The 11,893-nt window shown below is 41.3% G+C and overlaps 5 protein-coding genes across 6 annotated transcripts; 3 read left to right on the top strand and 2 right to left on the bottom strand.

Annotated features, from left to right (window-relative positions):
* The first annotated feature begins 215 nt into the window (after positions 1-215).
* LOC132790222 (chromatin modification-related protein MEAF6) lies at positions 216-1,200 on the top strand. The gene is made up of 4 exons (XM_060798685.1): positions 216-459; positions 520-733; positions 793-918; positions 988-1,200. The coding sequence occupies exons 1-4, from the start codon at positions 304-306 to the stop codon at positions 1,143-1,145; spliced, it is 654 nt and encodes a 217-aa protein (XP_060654668.1). The 5' UTR covers positions 216-303; the 3' UTR covers positions 1,146-1,200.
* A 7-nt stretch (positions 1,201-1,207) lies between these two features.
* LOC132790223 (protein lin-52 homolog) lies at positions 1,208-2,026 on the bottom strand. The gene is made up of 2 exons (XM_060798686.1): positions 1,529-2,026; positions 1,208-1,469 (listed from the first exon to the last, which is right to left on the bottom strand). Exons 1-2 carry the CDS (start codon positions 1,803-1,805, stop codon positions 1,321-1,323), a joined length of 426 nt encoding a protein of 141 aa, XP_060654669.1. The 5' UTR covers positions 1,806-2,026; the 3' UTR covers positions 1,208-1,320.
* Positions 2,027-2,178: 152 nt separating this feature from the next.
* On the top strand, positions 2,179-4,978 carry LOC132790221 (transmembrane 9 superfamily member 3). Its single transcript, XM_060798684.1, has 6 exons — positions 2,179-2,441; positions 2,514-3,071; positions 3,132-3,430; positions 3,500-3,934; positions 4,000-4,230; positions 4,292-4,978. The coding sequence occupies exons 1-6, from the start codon at positions 2,352-2,354 to the stop codon at positions 4,434-4,436; spliced, it is 1,758 nt and encodes a 585-aa protein (XP_060654667.1). The 5' UTR covers positions 2,179-2,351; the 3' UTR covers positions 4,437-4,978.
* Positions 4,979-6,202: 1,224 nt separating this feature from the next.
* On the top strand, positions 6,203-8,481 carry LOC132790607 (collagen alpha-1(III) chain). 2 transcript variants are annotated; one of them, XM_060799188.1, is made up of 4 exons: positions 6,203-6,362; positions 6,425-7,172; positions 7,239-7,334; positions 7,400-8,481. In XM_060799188.1, the coding sequence occupies exons 2-4, from the start codon at positions 7,016-7,018 to the stop codon at positions 8,248-8,250; spliced, it is 1,104 nt and encodes a 367-aa protein (XP_060655171.1). In that variant the 5' UTR covers positions 6,203-6,362; positions 6,425-7,015; the 3' UTR covers positions 8,251-8,481. The 2 variants fall into 2 exon arrangements, with proteins under 2 accessions (XP_060655171.1, XP_060655172.1); XM_060799189.1 differs by lacking the exon at positions 6,203-6,362 and having other exon boundaries at positions 7,061-7,110; positions 7,217-7,334; positions 7,400-8,480.
* A 1,556-nt stretch (positions 8,482-10,037) lies between these two features.
* On the bottom strand, positions 10,038-11,816 carry LOC132790991 (membrane-bound alkaline phosphatase). The gene has a single exon (XM_060799761.1). The coding sequence runs from the start codon at positions 11,776-11,778 to the stop codon at positions 10,219-10,221; it is 1,560 nt and encodes a 519-aa protein (XP_060655744.1). The 5' UTR covers positions 11,779-11,816; the 3' UTR covers positions 10,038-10,218.
* Between the last annotated feature and the right edge of the window lie 77 nt (positions 11,817-11,893).

Below are 11,893 nucleotides of genomic sequence, written 5' to 3'. Positions count from 1 at the left end.
TTAAGATGAACTCTTGTAAAAAATCAGTTTCTTGAATTTGAATTAATTTAGAGCATCAACAAACTGATTTCAAATTTAACGGTCATGTGTCGCTCACTGGCGCCATCTAGTTTGCGGTCATGTAAACATAGCAATGTTATCGAATCAAACAACGCTGTCCAATGTGGCCATTTTTAATAGCTCCGCGCACATTTTGTGGTATACTGAGCAAATCCATTTACAGCCACACTTTAGCTTGCATTGAGAATCGCGAATCAACTACAAATATAAATAAACAAAACAAAAAAGGCAAACAAACGAAACATGAGTTCACCAACAAGTAAAAATGCCAGTGATACGAACAACAGCAACAACAATAAGCCAAAGAAGTCGGCCAAAACAAATTCCAATGCCAAGGGCGGCACCATGGACACACGCGGAGAATTGGCGGACCTCATCAAAAAGAAGGCAGAGACATCGGTAAACAAACAACATATATAAATGTAAACAATCAAGAGTAAATACTAAATGTGTACACAGGAACAACTAGCGAATCTGGAGCGACAGATTTATGCTTTCGAGGGCTCCTACTTAGAGGACACACAGCTGTGCGGCAACATCATTAGAGGCTGGGAACGATATCTGACCTCGAACAAGGCAACGAACTCAAAGGCAGACAAGCGAAATCGCAAATTCAAAGATGCCGAGCGTTTATTCTCCAAGTCCAGCATTACATCGATGGCCATATGCAATCGTAAGTCTACAGTTAGTAACTGTTTTATGTTATCTATATGGTTTAATTGATAATTGCAGCTGAACGCGCTAGTGAATCGGATTCCATAACGAACGAAGACTCCAGCGATAATCAGTTGTCAATGAATCAGAATACAACAACCGCTCACGATGGAGCCACCAGCATCAAATCACAGGATGACAAGGGTAAGCATGTGAACCACACTTTTGCGTGAACTGTTATAGTGAAATAACTATTCTAATCTTCTCTTGTAGATTCGCCCTCGCATCGCAACGATACTGGCAGCCTGGCCAGTAATAACAAGGAACTGCTTGGAACACCCACCTCGAATACGAAGAGCAAATTGACATCCAGCTCAAGTGCGACGGCCAAGAAAAGTGGACACATTAACAAGAAAATCAGGCATCGATAATGATGCTGATGATGTCAAATCAATGTTTTAACGTACAATAATAATAAATACATTTGAATAGCTTTTGATTCTCATTATCGCATTTATTACAAAAAACATATCCATAAAAATAGTCTAATTGCTAAGCTAACAAAAACTACGCAGTAAATATGGCATCTAACCTTGCTCCCCCCGCTCACTTCTTCGACTTGGCCATGCGATCAAAGATGCCCAGCAACTTGCCGCGTGTCATTTCCTTGGATTCCCGCAATCCTAGCTGATAAACTTCATCCTGCATGGACTTAATCTTCTCGATCAGTTGATCGGGCGTCAGACTTGCCAGCTCTGCAAAGTAAGAGTTGACTGTGAAATCTTTCCATGGTAATGTTCCAGCTTTAACTTACGATTAATTTGCGCTGCATCCATGTTGGACACACCCGGGGAGTAATCACCGCTCGGCTGGTGGATCGGTGTATTGCTCATGTTCATGAAATCATCCATGCCCGGAAAGCGCTCTGGCCATTGTACTGGAGATTCTCGTAACGTTTCCATTGAGATGAGTTCATCCTCCTCCTTCGCTGACAGCTCTTTCTTGCCTGTCGGACTGTCTTCGCCTTCGGCGTCTGTTTTCAGGATTGTTTCTGGTGCAAACATCTCAACACCCGGTTCTAAGTTGTTCATTTTGTTAACAGTTTTGTGTATATTTAAGGAATGCAATAAAAATTAATTAAAAACGCCGTTTGTATTTATGCTGCCATGCAGTGTGACCAAATTGTTCGTCAAGTACAGTAGTTTTCTGTTAGATTCACAACAGGGTTGTATGAATGCAGATTGATAAATACTTGGTATCGATGCCAGTCGGCATATGCTAATGATAACGGAAAATGTTCTGGACAATCTTTAGATTTTTAGCTAGTCATGTAAACAAAACCAAAAGCAGATCATAAATTATAAAAATGTAGCAATTTGCAGCAAAATTAAAATAATAAATGTCAAACAAGCTGTTATTGACGTTGTGCAATTTGGTATATTTGATGACGTAAATTAGGATATTCTGATATTGCAAGTTGCGGTCACGTAGAACAGTCAGCACTACAAAAATATATTTCGTTTAATTCTTTCATTTTGTTGAACTACAAAAATATACCCTGGAAAGAAACGCCAACTAGGCAGCAGCAGCAACAGCAGCAGGCTCAACAGCTTCAACACCAGCACACAGCAACAATAATGGGCACGTCACCGGTCTTGCTAATTTGTTTATGTCTGCTCGTCAGTAGCTGCTACGTGTCGGTGTCGGCCGACGAGCACAATCACAAGGTATGTTTGTATTTGTATTTGTATGCGCTGTATGTACATGCTTCCTTCCCCCTCTACCCACATTTTCTGCAGTACAATGATCGAGAGGAGGTCGTCTTGTGGATGAACACGGTAGGCCCGTATCATAATCGTCAGGAGACCTACGCCTATTTCTCACTGCCTTTCTGCAGTGGCGGCAAATCGAGCATCTCGCATTACCATGAGACGCTCAGCGAGGCGTTGCAGGGCGTCGAACTGGAGTTCAGTGGCTATGAGATGGATTTCAAGACGGATGTGCCACGTTCCGTGCTCTGCATGGTCGAGCTGACCGAGGAGAGTGTCAAGGCATTCACGTATGCCGTGATGAATGAATATTGGTATCAGATGTACATCGATGGTCTGCCCATTTGGGGTAAAGTGGGTGAGCGAGATGAAACCGATGGGAAGTACTATATACATACGCACAAGAAGTTCGACATTGGCTACAATGGACAGCAAATTGTGGACGTTACGCTCACGACGGATTTACGAGAGGAGCTGAAGCCGGATGCCAAGATCAAGTTCTCTTACGAGGTGAACTGGAAGGCCAGCAAGATTGAGTTTAAGAATCGCTTTGACAAGTATCTGGATCCCAATTTCTTCCAACATAGAGTGAGTTTAATGGAGTTCGACCTGCAATTAACTGTGACTAATTATTAATGTTTGCGACAGATTCATTGGTTCAGCATCTTCAATAGCTTTATGATGGTCATATTTTTGGTGGGCTTGGTTTCTATGATTTTAATGCGCACACTGCGCAAGGATTATGCGCGTTACAGCAAGGACGAGGAGGTGGATGATATGGAACGCGATCTGGGTGACGAATACGGCTGGAAGCAGGTGCATGGAGATGTCTTCCGATCGCCACCCAATGCGCTGCTCTTCTCTGCACTCGTTGGCGCCGGTTATCAGCTCATCTCGGTGGTCTTTTGTGTAATTATGTTTGCCATTGTCGGCGAACTCTACACTGAGTATGTGAAGCGAATGCAATTACAATTACCATATTAAATAATTAATTTCTTTCTGCTTTGCTCTTGCAGACGTGGCTCGATGCTATCGACTGCCATCTTTGTGTACGCGGCCACATCACCCATTAATGGTTATTTCGGTGGCTCGCTTTACGCTCGACTTGGCGGCCGTTTGTGGATACGCCAAATGCTCGCTTCCGCTTTTACGGTGCCTGTGGCAGTCTGCGGCACTGCGTTCATGATTAACTTTATTGCTATCGGATATCATGCATCGCGTGCCATTCCCTTTGGCACTATGGTAGCTGTCACTTGCATCTGCCTGTTTGTCATCTTGCCCTTGACTCTTGTGGGCACTGTAGTGGGACGTAATTTGGATGGCCAACCGGATTTCCCGTGTCGTGTGAATGCTGTGCCACGGCCCATACCTGAGAAGAAATGGTACATGGAACCATTAATTATTGTGCTGCTGGGCGGCGTGCTTCCGTTTGGTTCCATCTTTATCGAAATGTATGTGATGCAAACAAGTTCTAAGATAAGATTAATTGCTAATTGCTCGCTAATGACTTTTGCAGGTACTTTATCTTCACCTCGTTCTGGGCGTACAAAATCTATTATGTCTATGGCTTCATGTTGCTCGTGTTCACCATCTTGACTGTGGTCACTGTCTGTGTTACCATTGTGTGCACGTACTTTCTGCTCAACGCTGAGGATTATCGGTGGCAATGGACGAGCTTTATGGCTGCTGGATCCACATCGATTTACGTTTATGCCTACTCCTTTTACTACTTCTTCTTTAAAACCAAGTAAGTTTGATTTTAAAGTTGATCCAGAATTGTTTTATAAATACAATTGTTTTTCTTGCAGAATGTTTGGCCTATTCCAAACGGCATTCTACTTCGGCTATATGGCACTCTTCAGCGGTGCATTGGGCATCATTTGCGGAACCGTCGGCTATGTGGGCACAAATCTGTTTGTGCGTAAAATTTATTCCAATGTGAAAATAGACTAAGTTCGTCCGGCTGTATAATGCTAACCAATCCTAAAACACTTACAATTGTATTTATTGCATAGTCCTTTAGTTAACCATCTTGTGTTTATATATATACTACTATCTCTTATATATTTTTCCAAAACTATCCTAAATTTGTATCCACGCCCCTATCTCTCTCATATCGGACAAGTCGAAAGCGACCGCACCAATGATACCAAACAGCCCTCGAGCTGAGCTGATTATAATTTAATCAGATCTGATCTTTGTGTGTATATTATACATATATGTATGTGGCACATACTATTTTTAGTGTTTTGTGTGAGTGAGTGCATATTGTAATATCATCGAATACTATGCCTGGAATCTTATCAAAACAAAAAATAACACACACACTGCAGCAGCAATTAGTAGAGATGTAAAATTGCAATTTACAAACGTGACTTCAGATTGTTTTTTGCGCCAATTAAGTTTATAAAAAGAATGCAGACCGTACGCAGAAATGTGCTGATTAGCAATAGTCGATAATTATTAAATTAATAAAGTCAAACATAGAAAACCAACCATGAATCTGAGATTAATCCAATTTTAACCGCATACACACCCAAAAACACTTTCGATTTCTTATCGTCTCTCGGTATCGCGTGTTTCCAACGCGACTTCTATCAAAGTGCAAACAACAGTAGCTAATTAAAACGTGTTTAGCTTAATCAATAGCCGGCAAATGGTTACAGAATGTGCGTAATCATTGAAATTGTACACGTGATTAATTTAAGGCCCCAGACGGGAATCCAAATTTCGAATTTTTATTGCCTTCACGTTTTGCACGGTGTGCGACGAAGAATGGTGAAATTTATTAGCGATTAGTGCGAACAAAACAAGTGATGACCAAATCGTGACCAAAGTATTGTTATATGATGGATCTATATCAGCAGTTAAGACTACGTTGCCAAGGACTTTATATGGAATTACCCCTTCAATTTATTGAGGTAAGTTGGAACAACAAGCTTTTTTTATACTAAGTATAATATGGTATGTACTTTTAAAATTTCATGATGATTGGTTGCTTAGTTGAAACAACAACCAAATTTATGTAACTTTATGAAAGCCATATAATATTTTTGTTAATATATTCAGCGCATTGAAAGACCCTTATTAGGTTTGGTGGCTACAGTTGAGTATACTCGATTAATATACACCCACTTCCCATTAATAAACTTATCAGTTTACTTTTGATAATGTTAATATATTCCGAATCAGCATTAATAGTTAAATCGATATAGCCCCCAATTTAATGCCTTAATACAAACTTAGCAACGATAGAGCTACACAACTTTTTACAAATGTTTCTGTCCCTATTATACATAAGTTTTTTTTTTAGAATTTTATATATGATTCACAAAAGAAATCCCACTCCGTACTAAAGCAACTAATCATTTTTGACATATTTTATTGTTTCTTTAATAAATTCTAAATTTATTATCCGATCGTAATAAAATTGTAACAGTTTTTATGTTACTATTCAAGTCTCTAGCCCTTTCGCTCTATTTTATTGATTCTATTATAGCTCACAAAACTATAATACGATCGTAATTAAATTGTCTTAAGCCATTTAGACTACAGTCAATTATTGTGTATGTTTTTTAAGTGACTAGCTATAAGCCGTGTTCGTTCTTTCATAATGTTTCTGCGATTAGATCGTAACGAAACTCTAAGAAAACCCATACATATACTAGTATGGGTGCTATCCAAGTCTCTAGTATCAAATTTAAGCTCTATTCATTTGTTTTCTTTGCGTTGCTGTGCTAATTACTAAAACAAACTTTATCATTTATTTTTCGCATTTAGTATTTCCGGTCGTTTGAATTCGAAGAATAGAAGAGCAAGAGTTCCCAAGTTTGCAAAGTTTTTTCTAAATAGCAAACGCAGATAACGTTGAAAATAAATGTATGTTGTCAGTTTAATAAACTACACGCCCTTATACGTAATTGAACTAGGATATCTTTCAGTCGCGCATTTTCGACTCTCAAGACTCGAGTACTTTTCCACGCAATCTCGAAAAACACTTTTTCTTTCGACCAATTCGTATGCGTACTAAGTGTGTCTTGTCAATCGAATCCACTTGGATTCCACAATGGAAGTCACTTCGATATGCCACTCAAGATAAACTAATGACGCGTGTTGGGGAACCAGGAGAAGTATGCGATAAGCATGAAGAAAGAACTCAAGAACTTCCACGAAAGAATGTATACGCAGCATTAAATTCCGAGCGTGTTCATTTTATTCTTAATTTATGGAAATGAAAAGTTCGATCGAATTTTCTTGTTTCTCTCCCCAAAAATTTTCCCTAATTTAACTATTTGTATGTGCGGGGACGTTTATAACGGCGCTTAAAAATAGTTTTTTCTGACATTTGATGACCAAACATTAGAACCCTTCACTTGTTTTGGGAGTGTGGAAAGGTGTTCAAAGCAATCGATTTCATTCATAATCACAAAAAATGTGCCCACGTGATTTTTAGTCTCTATCTCAAAACATGGGGGTAATAAACATCGGGACTTGTAAAAATTTTATGTGATGATTGACACGAATTGAGTGACATGCTTTGGACCTCAGCTCAAACGAGACAGTGCAGTGTCTGTGATGTTGACGATGATGATGACCGCGATGATGCAGGCAAAACCCACTGCATATGGTATGTGTTCTTGAGTTTCGTCTTTTATCTGATGAAAGCACAGTTAGAACTCATCTCATTTGGTATGCACATGAAAATGCCCTGCAACGAATATCATTAAAACTAGTTCAAACTGTTTAATATAAAAGACAGATGCCAAGGTCTGTTCTCAATTCAGTTTGTGGATGCTGCTGCCATAGAACACATCATGTTATCGTCTTCTCTGCTCGCCGTGCTGCTGCTCGGTAAGTGCCTAAAGGATTAACTGTACCTCACCTGCGACTGCTGCAACTTCTTCGACTTTCTTCAGGCTTCTACTCGGCTGCTAATGCTTCGCTCTTGAACTGCAACTGTGAGCCAGGACCTCCGGGTCCGCCTGGACCGCGTGGCCCTCCAGGTCTTGGTGGCCTCGGCAGCGCTGGAGGCGGTGGCGGCATCTGGGGTTATCCGCCTGTGCCGCCCTTCAACCAACACATTCCACCACTGATTGGACCCAGAGGATTGCCTGGACCGCCAGGACCACCTGGCTACTGTTTTCCCTGTCAGTACGGTGGTCAAGGTGGCCAGGGATTCGGTCCGAATAACTTTGGCTTGGCTGGTCCCGGCGGTGTTTCAGGACAGGGCATTGCCTCAGCCATTGGCAACATTATCATTATTCCCTCGGGCGTCAATGGACGTGCGCAACTTTTCCGTATCACACCCGATGGGCAGCTAGTGCGAATTGAAAACCCCCGCGAAGGCATCAATGAGATACTACCCAGCAATCTGCAAGATTTACTCGCCCAACAGGCAGCTGTGCCCACAGCAGCCACAACATCAGGAATTACGCCGCCAGGTCAGGCCAGACCAGGAGCGACGCCACCTACACCCGATGATCAACCCGAAGGATTAGATGAAGCCATGTTTGCTGTTTCTTCTAACAATATGGAATCGCGCAAGGAGGCAGCGTTGCGTGGCATTACCGATGCCAACGATTGGCGTCGGGTGCTGCTTTTGGGTGAACCGAATGCCCATAGTGCGGCCAGCTCGGAACCGGGAAGCACTAATCAGCTGGAGAGCAGCATGGATAGTTTTCAGCGCGCCCTCGTCGATTTGAGGGACAAGTACGCTTCGCTTATTCAGCCACGCACCACCGATCAGCGATATGCCGTCATCCTCTAGACTCCTAAGTAGACCCACTTAATATACAGTTATTATAATAAACACGTACTGATAATTCCTAACAATCTTGACACAATCGCGTCTCAATCTATGGCTTATTGACACACCCTAATGAAATGCCCTCAATGGAGACACAGACGTTGGTAGCGAGAAGGAGAGTGCGCGAAACATTCTAGACTTAATATGGAATTTCCTGGGGCCTTGAGATAATCTCGCCTCGAATCTCGACAATATTGACAATTCATTCTGAAAAAATAAAAATAAATGGGATGTCACTCTAAGTATAGTTCGGAATTTCCATTTATTTTAATTTTAAAAATCCCAATCTACAAAAAAAAAAAAATAAATACCCCCAATAGACAAATACGCAGTAAAAGAAAGACAAAGAACGAAACGTTCTTTCTACTTGTGATATGGATTTTAGTTCAATCCTAATCTCTATTAAATCGCAATAAAATTGATAACTTATTAGGAAACAAGAATTTTCCTACAAGAAAAAAAGTAATTCCTATTTTCATAAGTATCTTAGCTACTAAATCCAAAACAAGAATGAAATAATAATACAGACTAACCATAGACCAAATATATTAAAAAGAGAAAATACATAACGAGTTATCTATATTACGGAATTTCCGTTTGAAAACCTTTTCCAAAGCTGATAACGATAATTATTATATAGTTTCGATTTCTGAAGCTAATAACTGAAGGGCAATCACACGACTGCAGTTTGATTAGATCTAGAAAGTTGTTTGTTTCCCATTCGAAAAAAAAGATTAGTTGCAGCGACACTCATATCATATCAAATTGTCTGTCGAATTTACGATCATAACAATTTAATTTCACTTATACTTATACAAGTACTTATAATCAATGAACTGAACATAGCGTGATCTCATATACCATTGAGTTGCTATTAAAGTGCTCATATTGTTTGGCTAATCATTGAAAATTGATTTATAATAAGTTCTTCAGAGAACCCATCAGATTCGGTGAATGTTGTTGAACTTATTCATAATTCCCAGCGGGTTCCCCTCGAAGTAATCTCCATAGAAAAGACAGAGTACAAGGTTATTTGAGAGATTATTCAGAATTATGACAGCGGAAAGTTAGGAATTCGATTGCTCAGAGAAACTATAAATACTCTTCTTTTGTTTTTTTTTTTTTTTGGTAATGTAGTCAAGGTGCATTTTTGTTTTCAAACAAATAAATAGGTACATATATGTAGATAACAAAATTAATTTATAATGTTATTATACTATATTCTATAATGATAGCTTGTTGATTTAGGAAATCTTTCACTATCTAGTACCAATAAATTATACTTCTTGCATTTCACTTGCAATCTGAAGCTATCATTTGATTGTTCGGCTCAGCAACGAGAGATTATTTTATGCTGCTCTTGAGATACAGCTTTCGTTTTTTACTATTTTTCTGGAGGTCTTGTATACTGCTTACATCCTTTGTATGTTAATCTATCACTGGAATTTTTATAGCCTAAATAATCCGAAAACATCATAGGTACATAATTTAAAAACCTTTAATTGCCTTCTTGAATTCAGAGGCCAAAAAACTTAAGAACTATTTCCTCTGAAAATCTGAATTTTAAATCAAAAACAAAACAAATGTTTTTTATTTCAATAACTAATCTATTATTATTATTGTATATTTCCATTTAAATTATTATTCAATAAAGAATCTATGGTCTTCAACTCTGAATTCAATATTCTATGGAATAGAATCAATTCCATTATATTGTCCCGCTATCTAATCCCCATTTAAAAGACAACTTCTTATGTAAATATATTTTAAATTTATTCAAACTGTAATCCCCTTTAAAAGAGAACTTTTTTCCCAGCCGGATGAATATGTTGATTTGTGAGTATTAACGCGTATATGAGAATCGTTTTGGCAATCTTCACCAAAGAGTGCGAAGTTTAATTAGAACTAAACAATCAATCAATCAGTGCTTTAATCACAGGCAGTTTTGCCATCGCCAACACACGCAGCAAAGGCAAGCATATGAGGAATGGTGTTCTGCTCATAGACTCCAGTAAATAGATGAGCCCAAGGTCCAGAGGCAAATACGCCGACATCCTCGCCACCATGGGTCTCCGACTCCAAGGGAGCTGTGGCCGGAAACAGTTGAGCAGTGTCCTCGGACAACAGCGAAGTGGGATCTATACGCTCATGGGCTTCCGTATCGTAGTACTGATCGAAACTCTTGCCGTTCGCATAGCTAAGCGTCAAGTAGGGTTTGCCATCGGTGCCCAGGGATTCGGCCTCGCCAAAGATGTCGCTGCCACGTGCCTGATAGCCGCCTACACTGAACGTATGCGAGTGATCCGAGGTGACCACGATGAGTGTGTCTTCGAGGTTAGTTAGTTCGCGTGCACGCTTAATGGCCTTGGAGAATTCCGCAGTCTCGTCGAGAGCAATGCGTGCCATGGTATCGTGATGACTGATATCAATCTTGCCGCCCTCCACAAACAAAAAGTAGCCGTTCTCCTCCTTCTGTAGCATTTCGATGGCCTTCTCTGTCATCTCCTCCAATGTGGGTTCATTGTTCTCTGGATCAGCCAGCTGTTCCACGTGGTAGTGCATATGACTCTTGCTGAACAAACCCAACAGACGATCCGTTTCAGTCACATTCAGATTGAGCAGCTTCTTTTGGGTCTTCACGAAAGTGTTGCCCTCGGCCAGAGCCTCGAATTCAGCAACCAGATTGCGTCCATCGGTGCGGCGTCCTTTCTCATAAAACTCTGGATCGTAGAAGCTGCGTTTTCCGCCGCCAAGTATCACCTTCAGTTTGCTGCCAACCTCGCCATGAATCAACTGCACCGCAATATCATCCAGTCCTTCTGCCAAATCGCCACAAGCTTCCTCAAGCACAGCATTGTTTTCCCACTCACGATCGGCGGTGTGAGCATAAACTCCCGCTGGCGAGGCATGGGTTACTCGAGTGGTTGTCACTAGACCAGCCGCTTTGCCCGCATCCATTGCCCATTTGCCGACAGAGAAGACATGGTTGTTGGTATCAGCCATAGCCTGGCAATCGCCACGTTTCACATGCGCATTGACGCCAATGGTACCGTAGTTGGCCTTCACACCGCACAAATAAGACGTTGAAGTCGAAGCCGAGTCGGGCACAATTTTGTCCACACAATAAGTCTTGGAGAGACCCGTGTAGGGGAATTCCTCGAAGGACAGTTTCTGCTCCTCACCGCCAATGTAGCTTCGGGCAGCAGCCAGTGTAGCCAAGCCCATGCCGTCGCCCAAGAAGAGAATGATGTTCTTAGCACGCTTCTCGTTGCGCACATAGCTTAGCTTCTCCAGAATATGCGCCTTGCTCGCCGACAGCCAATAGTCCTGTGTGTCCTCGCCTTCAATTATTCGAGCTCGTGTGCGCGTATTGCGCTGCAGATCAGGATGCATGTGCTCCTCCTCATCCACTGGCGGTTTGCCGGGCACAGCGCCGCCCAAGACGCAGGCAGCCAAGAGCAGCACGGTCAGCAAACGTAATGTCCACATCTCGATAGTCAGGCAGATACTGTACTAACTACCCAATTGATCGACCGTTTTATAACCACGCTACGGACACTCGGACGATCGGCAGACAAGCTGTTGTGAGGCGTTGATAGCGTTG

This window comes from Drosophila nasuta, chromosome 3 (assembly GCF_023558535.2).
Source record: "Drosophila nasuta strain 15112-1781.00 chromosome 3, ASM2355853v1, whole genome shotgun sequence".
Lineage (NCBI taxonomy): Eukaryota > Metazoa > Arthropoda > Insecta > Diptera > Drosophilidae > Drosophila > Drosophila nasuta.
This window is presented reverse-complemented; position numbering and strand designations above follow the sequence as displayed.

Excerpts from the sequence above, each read along its gene's own strand:
- LOC132790607 (XM_060799188.1), top strand. The coding sequence starts at position 7,016 with ATGCTTTGGACCTCAGCTCAAACGAGACAGTGCAGTGTCTGTGATGTT. Across the intron at positions 7,173-7,238 it reads GTTAGAACTCATCTCATTTG|ACAGATGCCAAGGTCTGTTC; the intron begins GTATGCACATGA and ends TTAATATAAAAG. Across the intron at positions 7,335-7,399 it reads GCTCGCCGTGCTGCTGCTCG|GCTTCTACTCGGCTGCTAAT; the intron begins GTAAGTGCCTAA and ends GACTTTCTTCAG.
- LOC132790223 (XM_060798686.1), bottom strand. The coding sequence starts at position 1,805 with ATGAACAACTTAGAACCGGGTGTTGAGATGTTTGCACCAGAAACAATC. Across the intron at positions 1,470-1,528 it reads GGATGCAGCGCAAATTAATC|AGCTGGCAAGTCTGACGCCC; the intron begins GTAAGTTAAAGC and ends CTTACTTTGCAG.
- LOC132790991 (XM_060799761.1), bottom strand. The coding sequence starts at position 11,778 with ATGTGGACATTACGTTTGCTGACCGTGCTGCTCTTGGCTGCCTGCGTC.
- LOC132790222 (XM_060798685.1), top strand. The coding sequence starts at position 304 with ATGAGTTCACCAACAAGTAAAAATGCCAGTGATACGAACAACAGCAAC. Across the intron at positions 460-519 it reads AAAAGAAGGCAGAGACATCG|GAACAACTAGCGAATCTGGA; the intron begins GTAAACAAACAA and ends ATGTGTACACAG. Across the intron at positions 919-987 it reads CAAATCACAGGATGACAAGG|ATTCGCCCTCGCATCGCAAC; the intron begins GTAAGCATGTGA and ends CTTCTCTTGTAG.
- LOC132790221 (XM_060798684.1), top strand. The coding sequence starts at position 2,352 with ATGGGCACGTCACCGGTCTTGCTAATTTGTTTATGTCTGCTCGTCAGT. Across the intron at positions 3,431-3,499 it reads GTCGGCGAACTCTACACTGA|ACGTGGCTCGATGCTATCGA; the intron begins GTATGTGAAGCG and ends TTGCTCTTGCAG. Across the intron at positions 4,231-4,291 it reads TACTTCTTCTTTAAAACCAA|AATGTTTGGCCTATTCCAAA; the intron begins GTAAGTTTGATT and ends TTTTTCTTGCAG.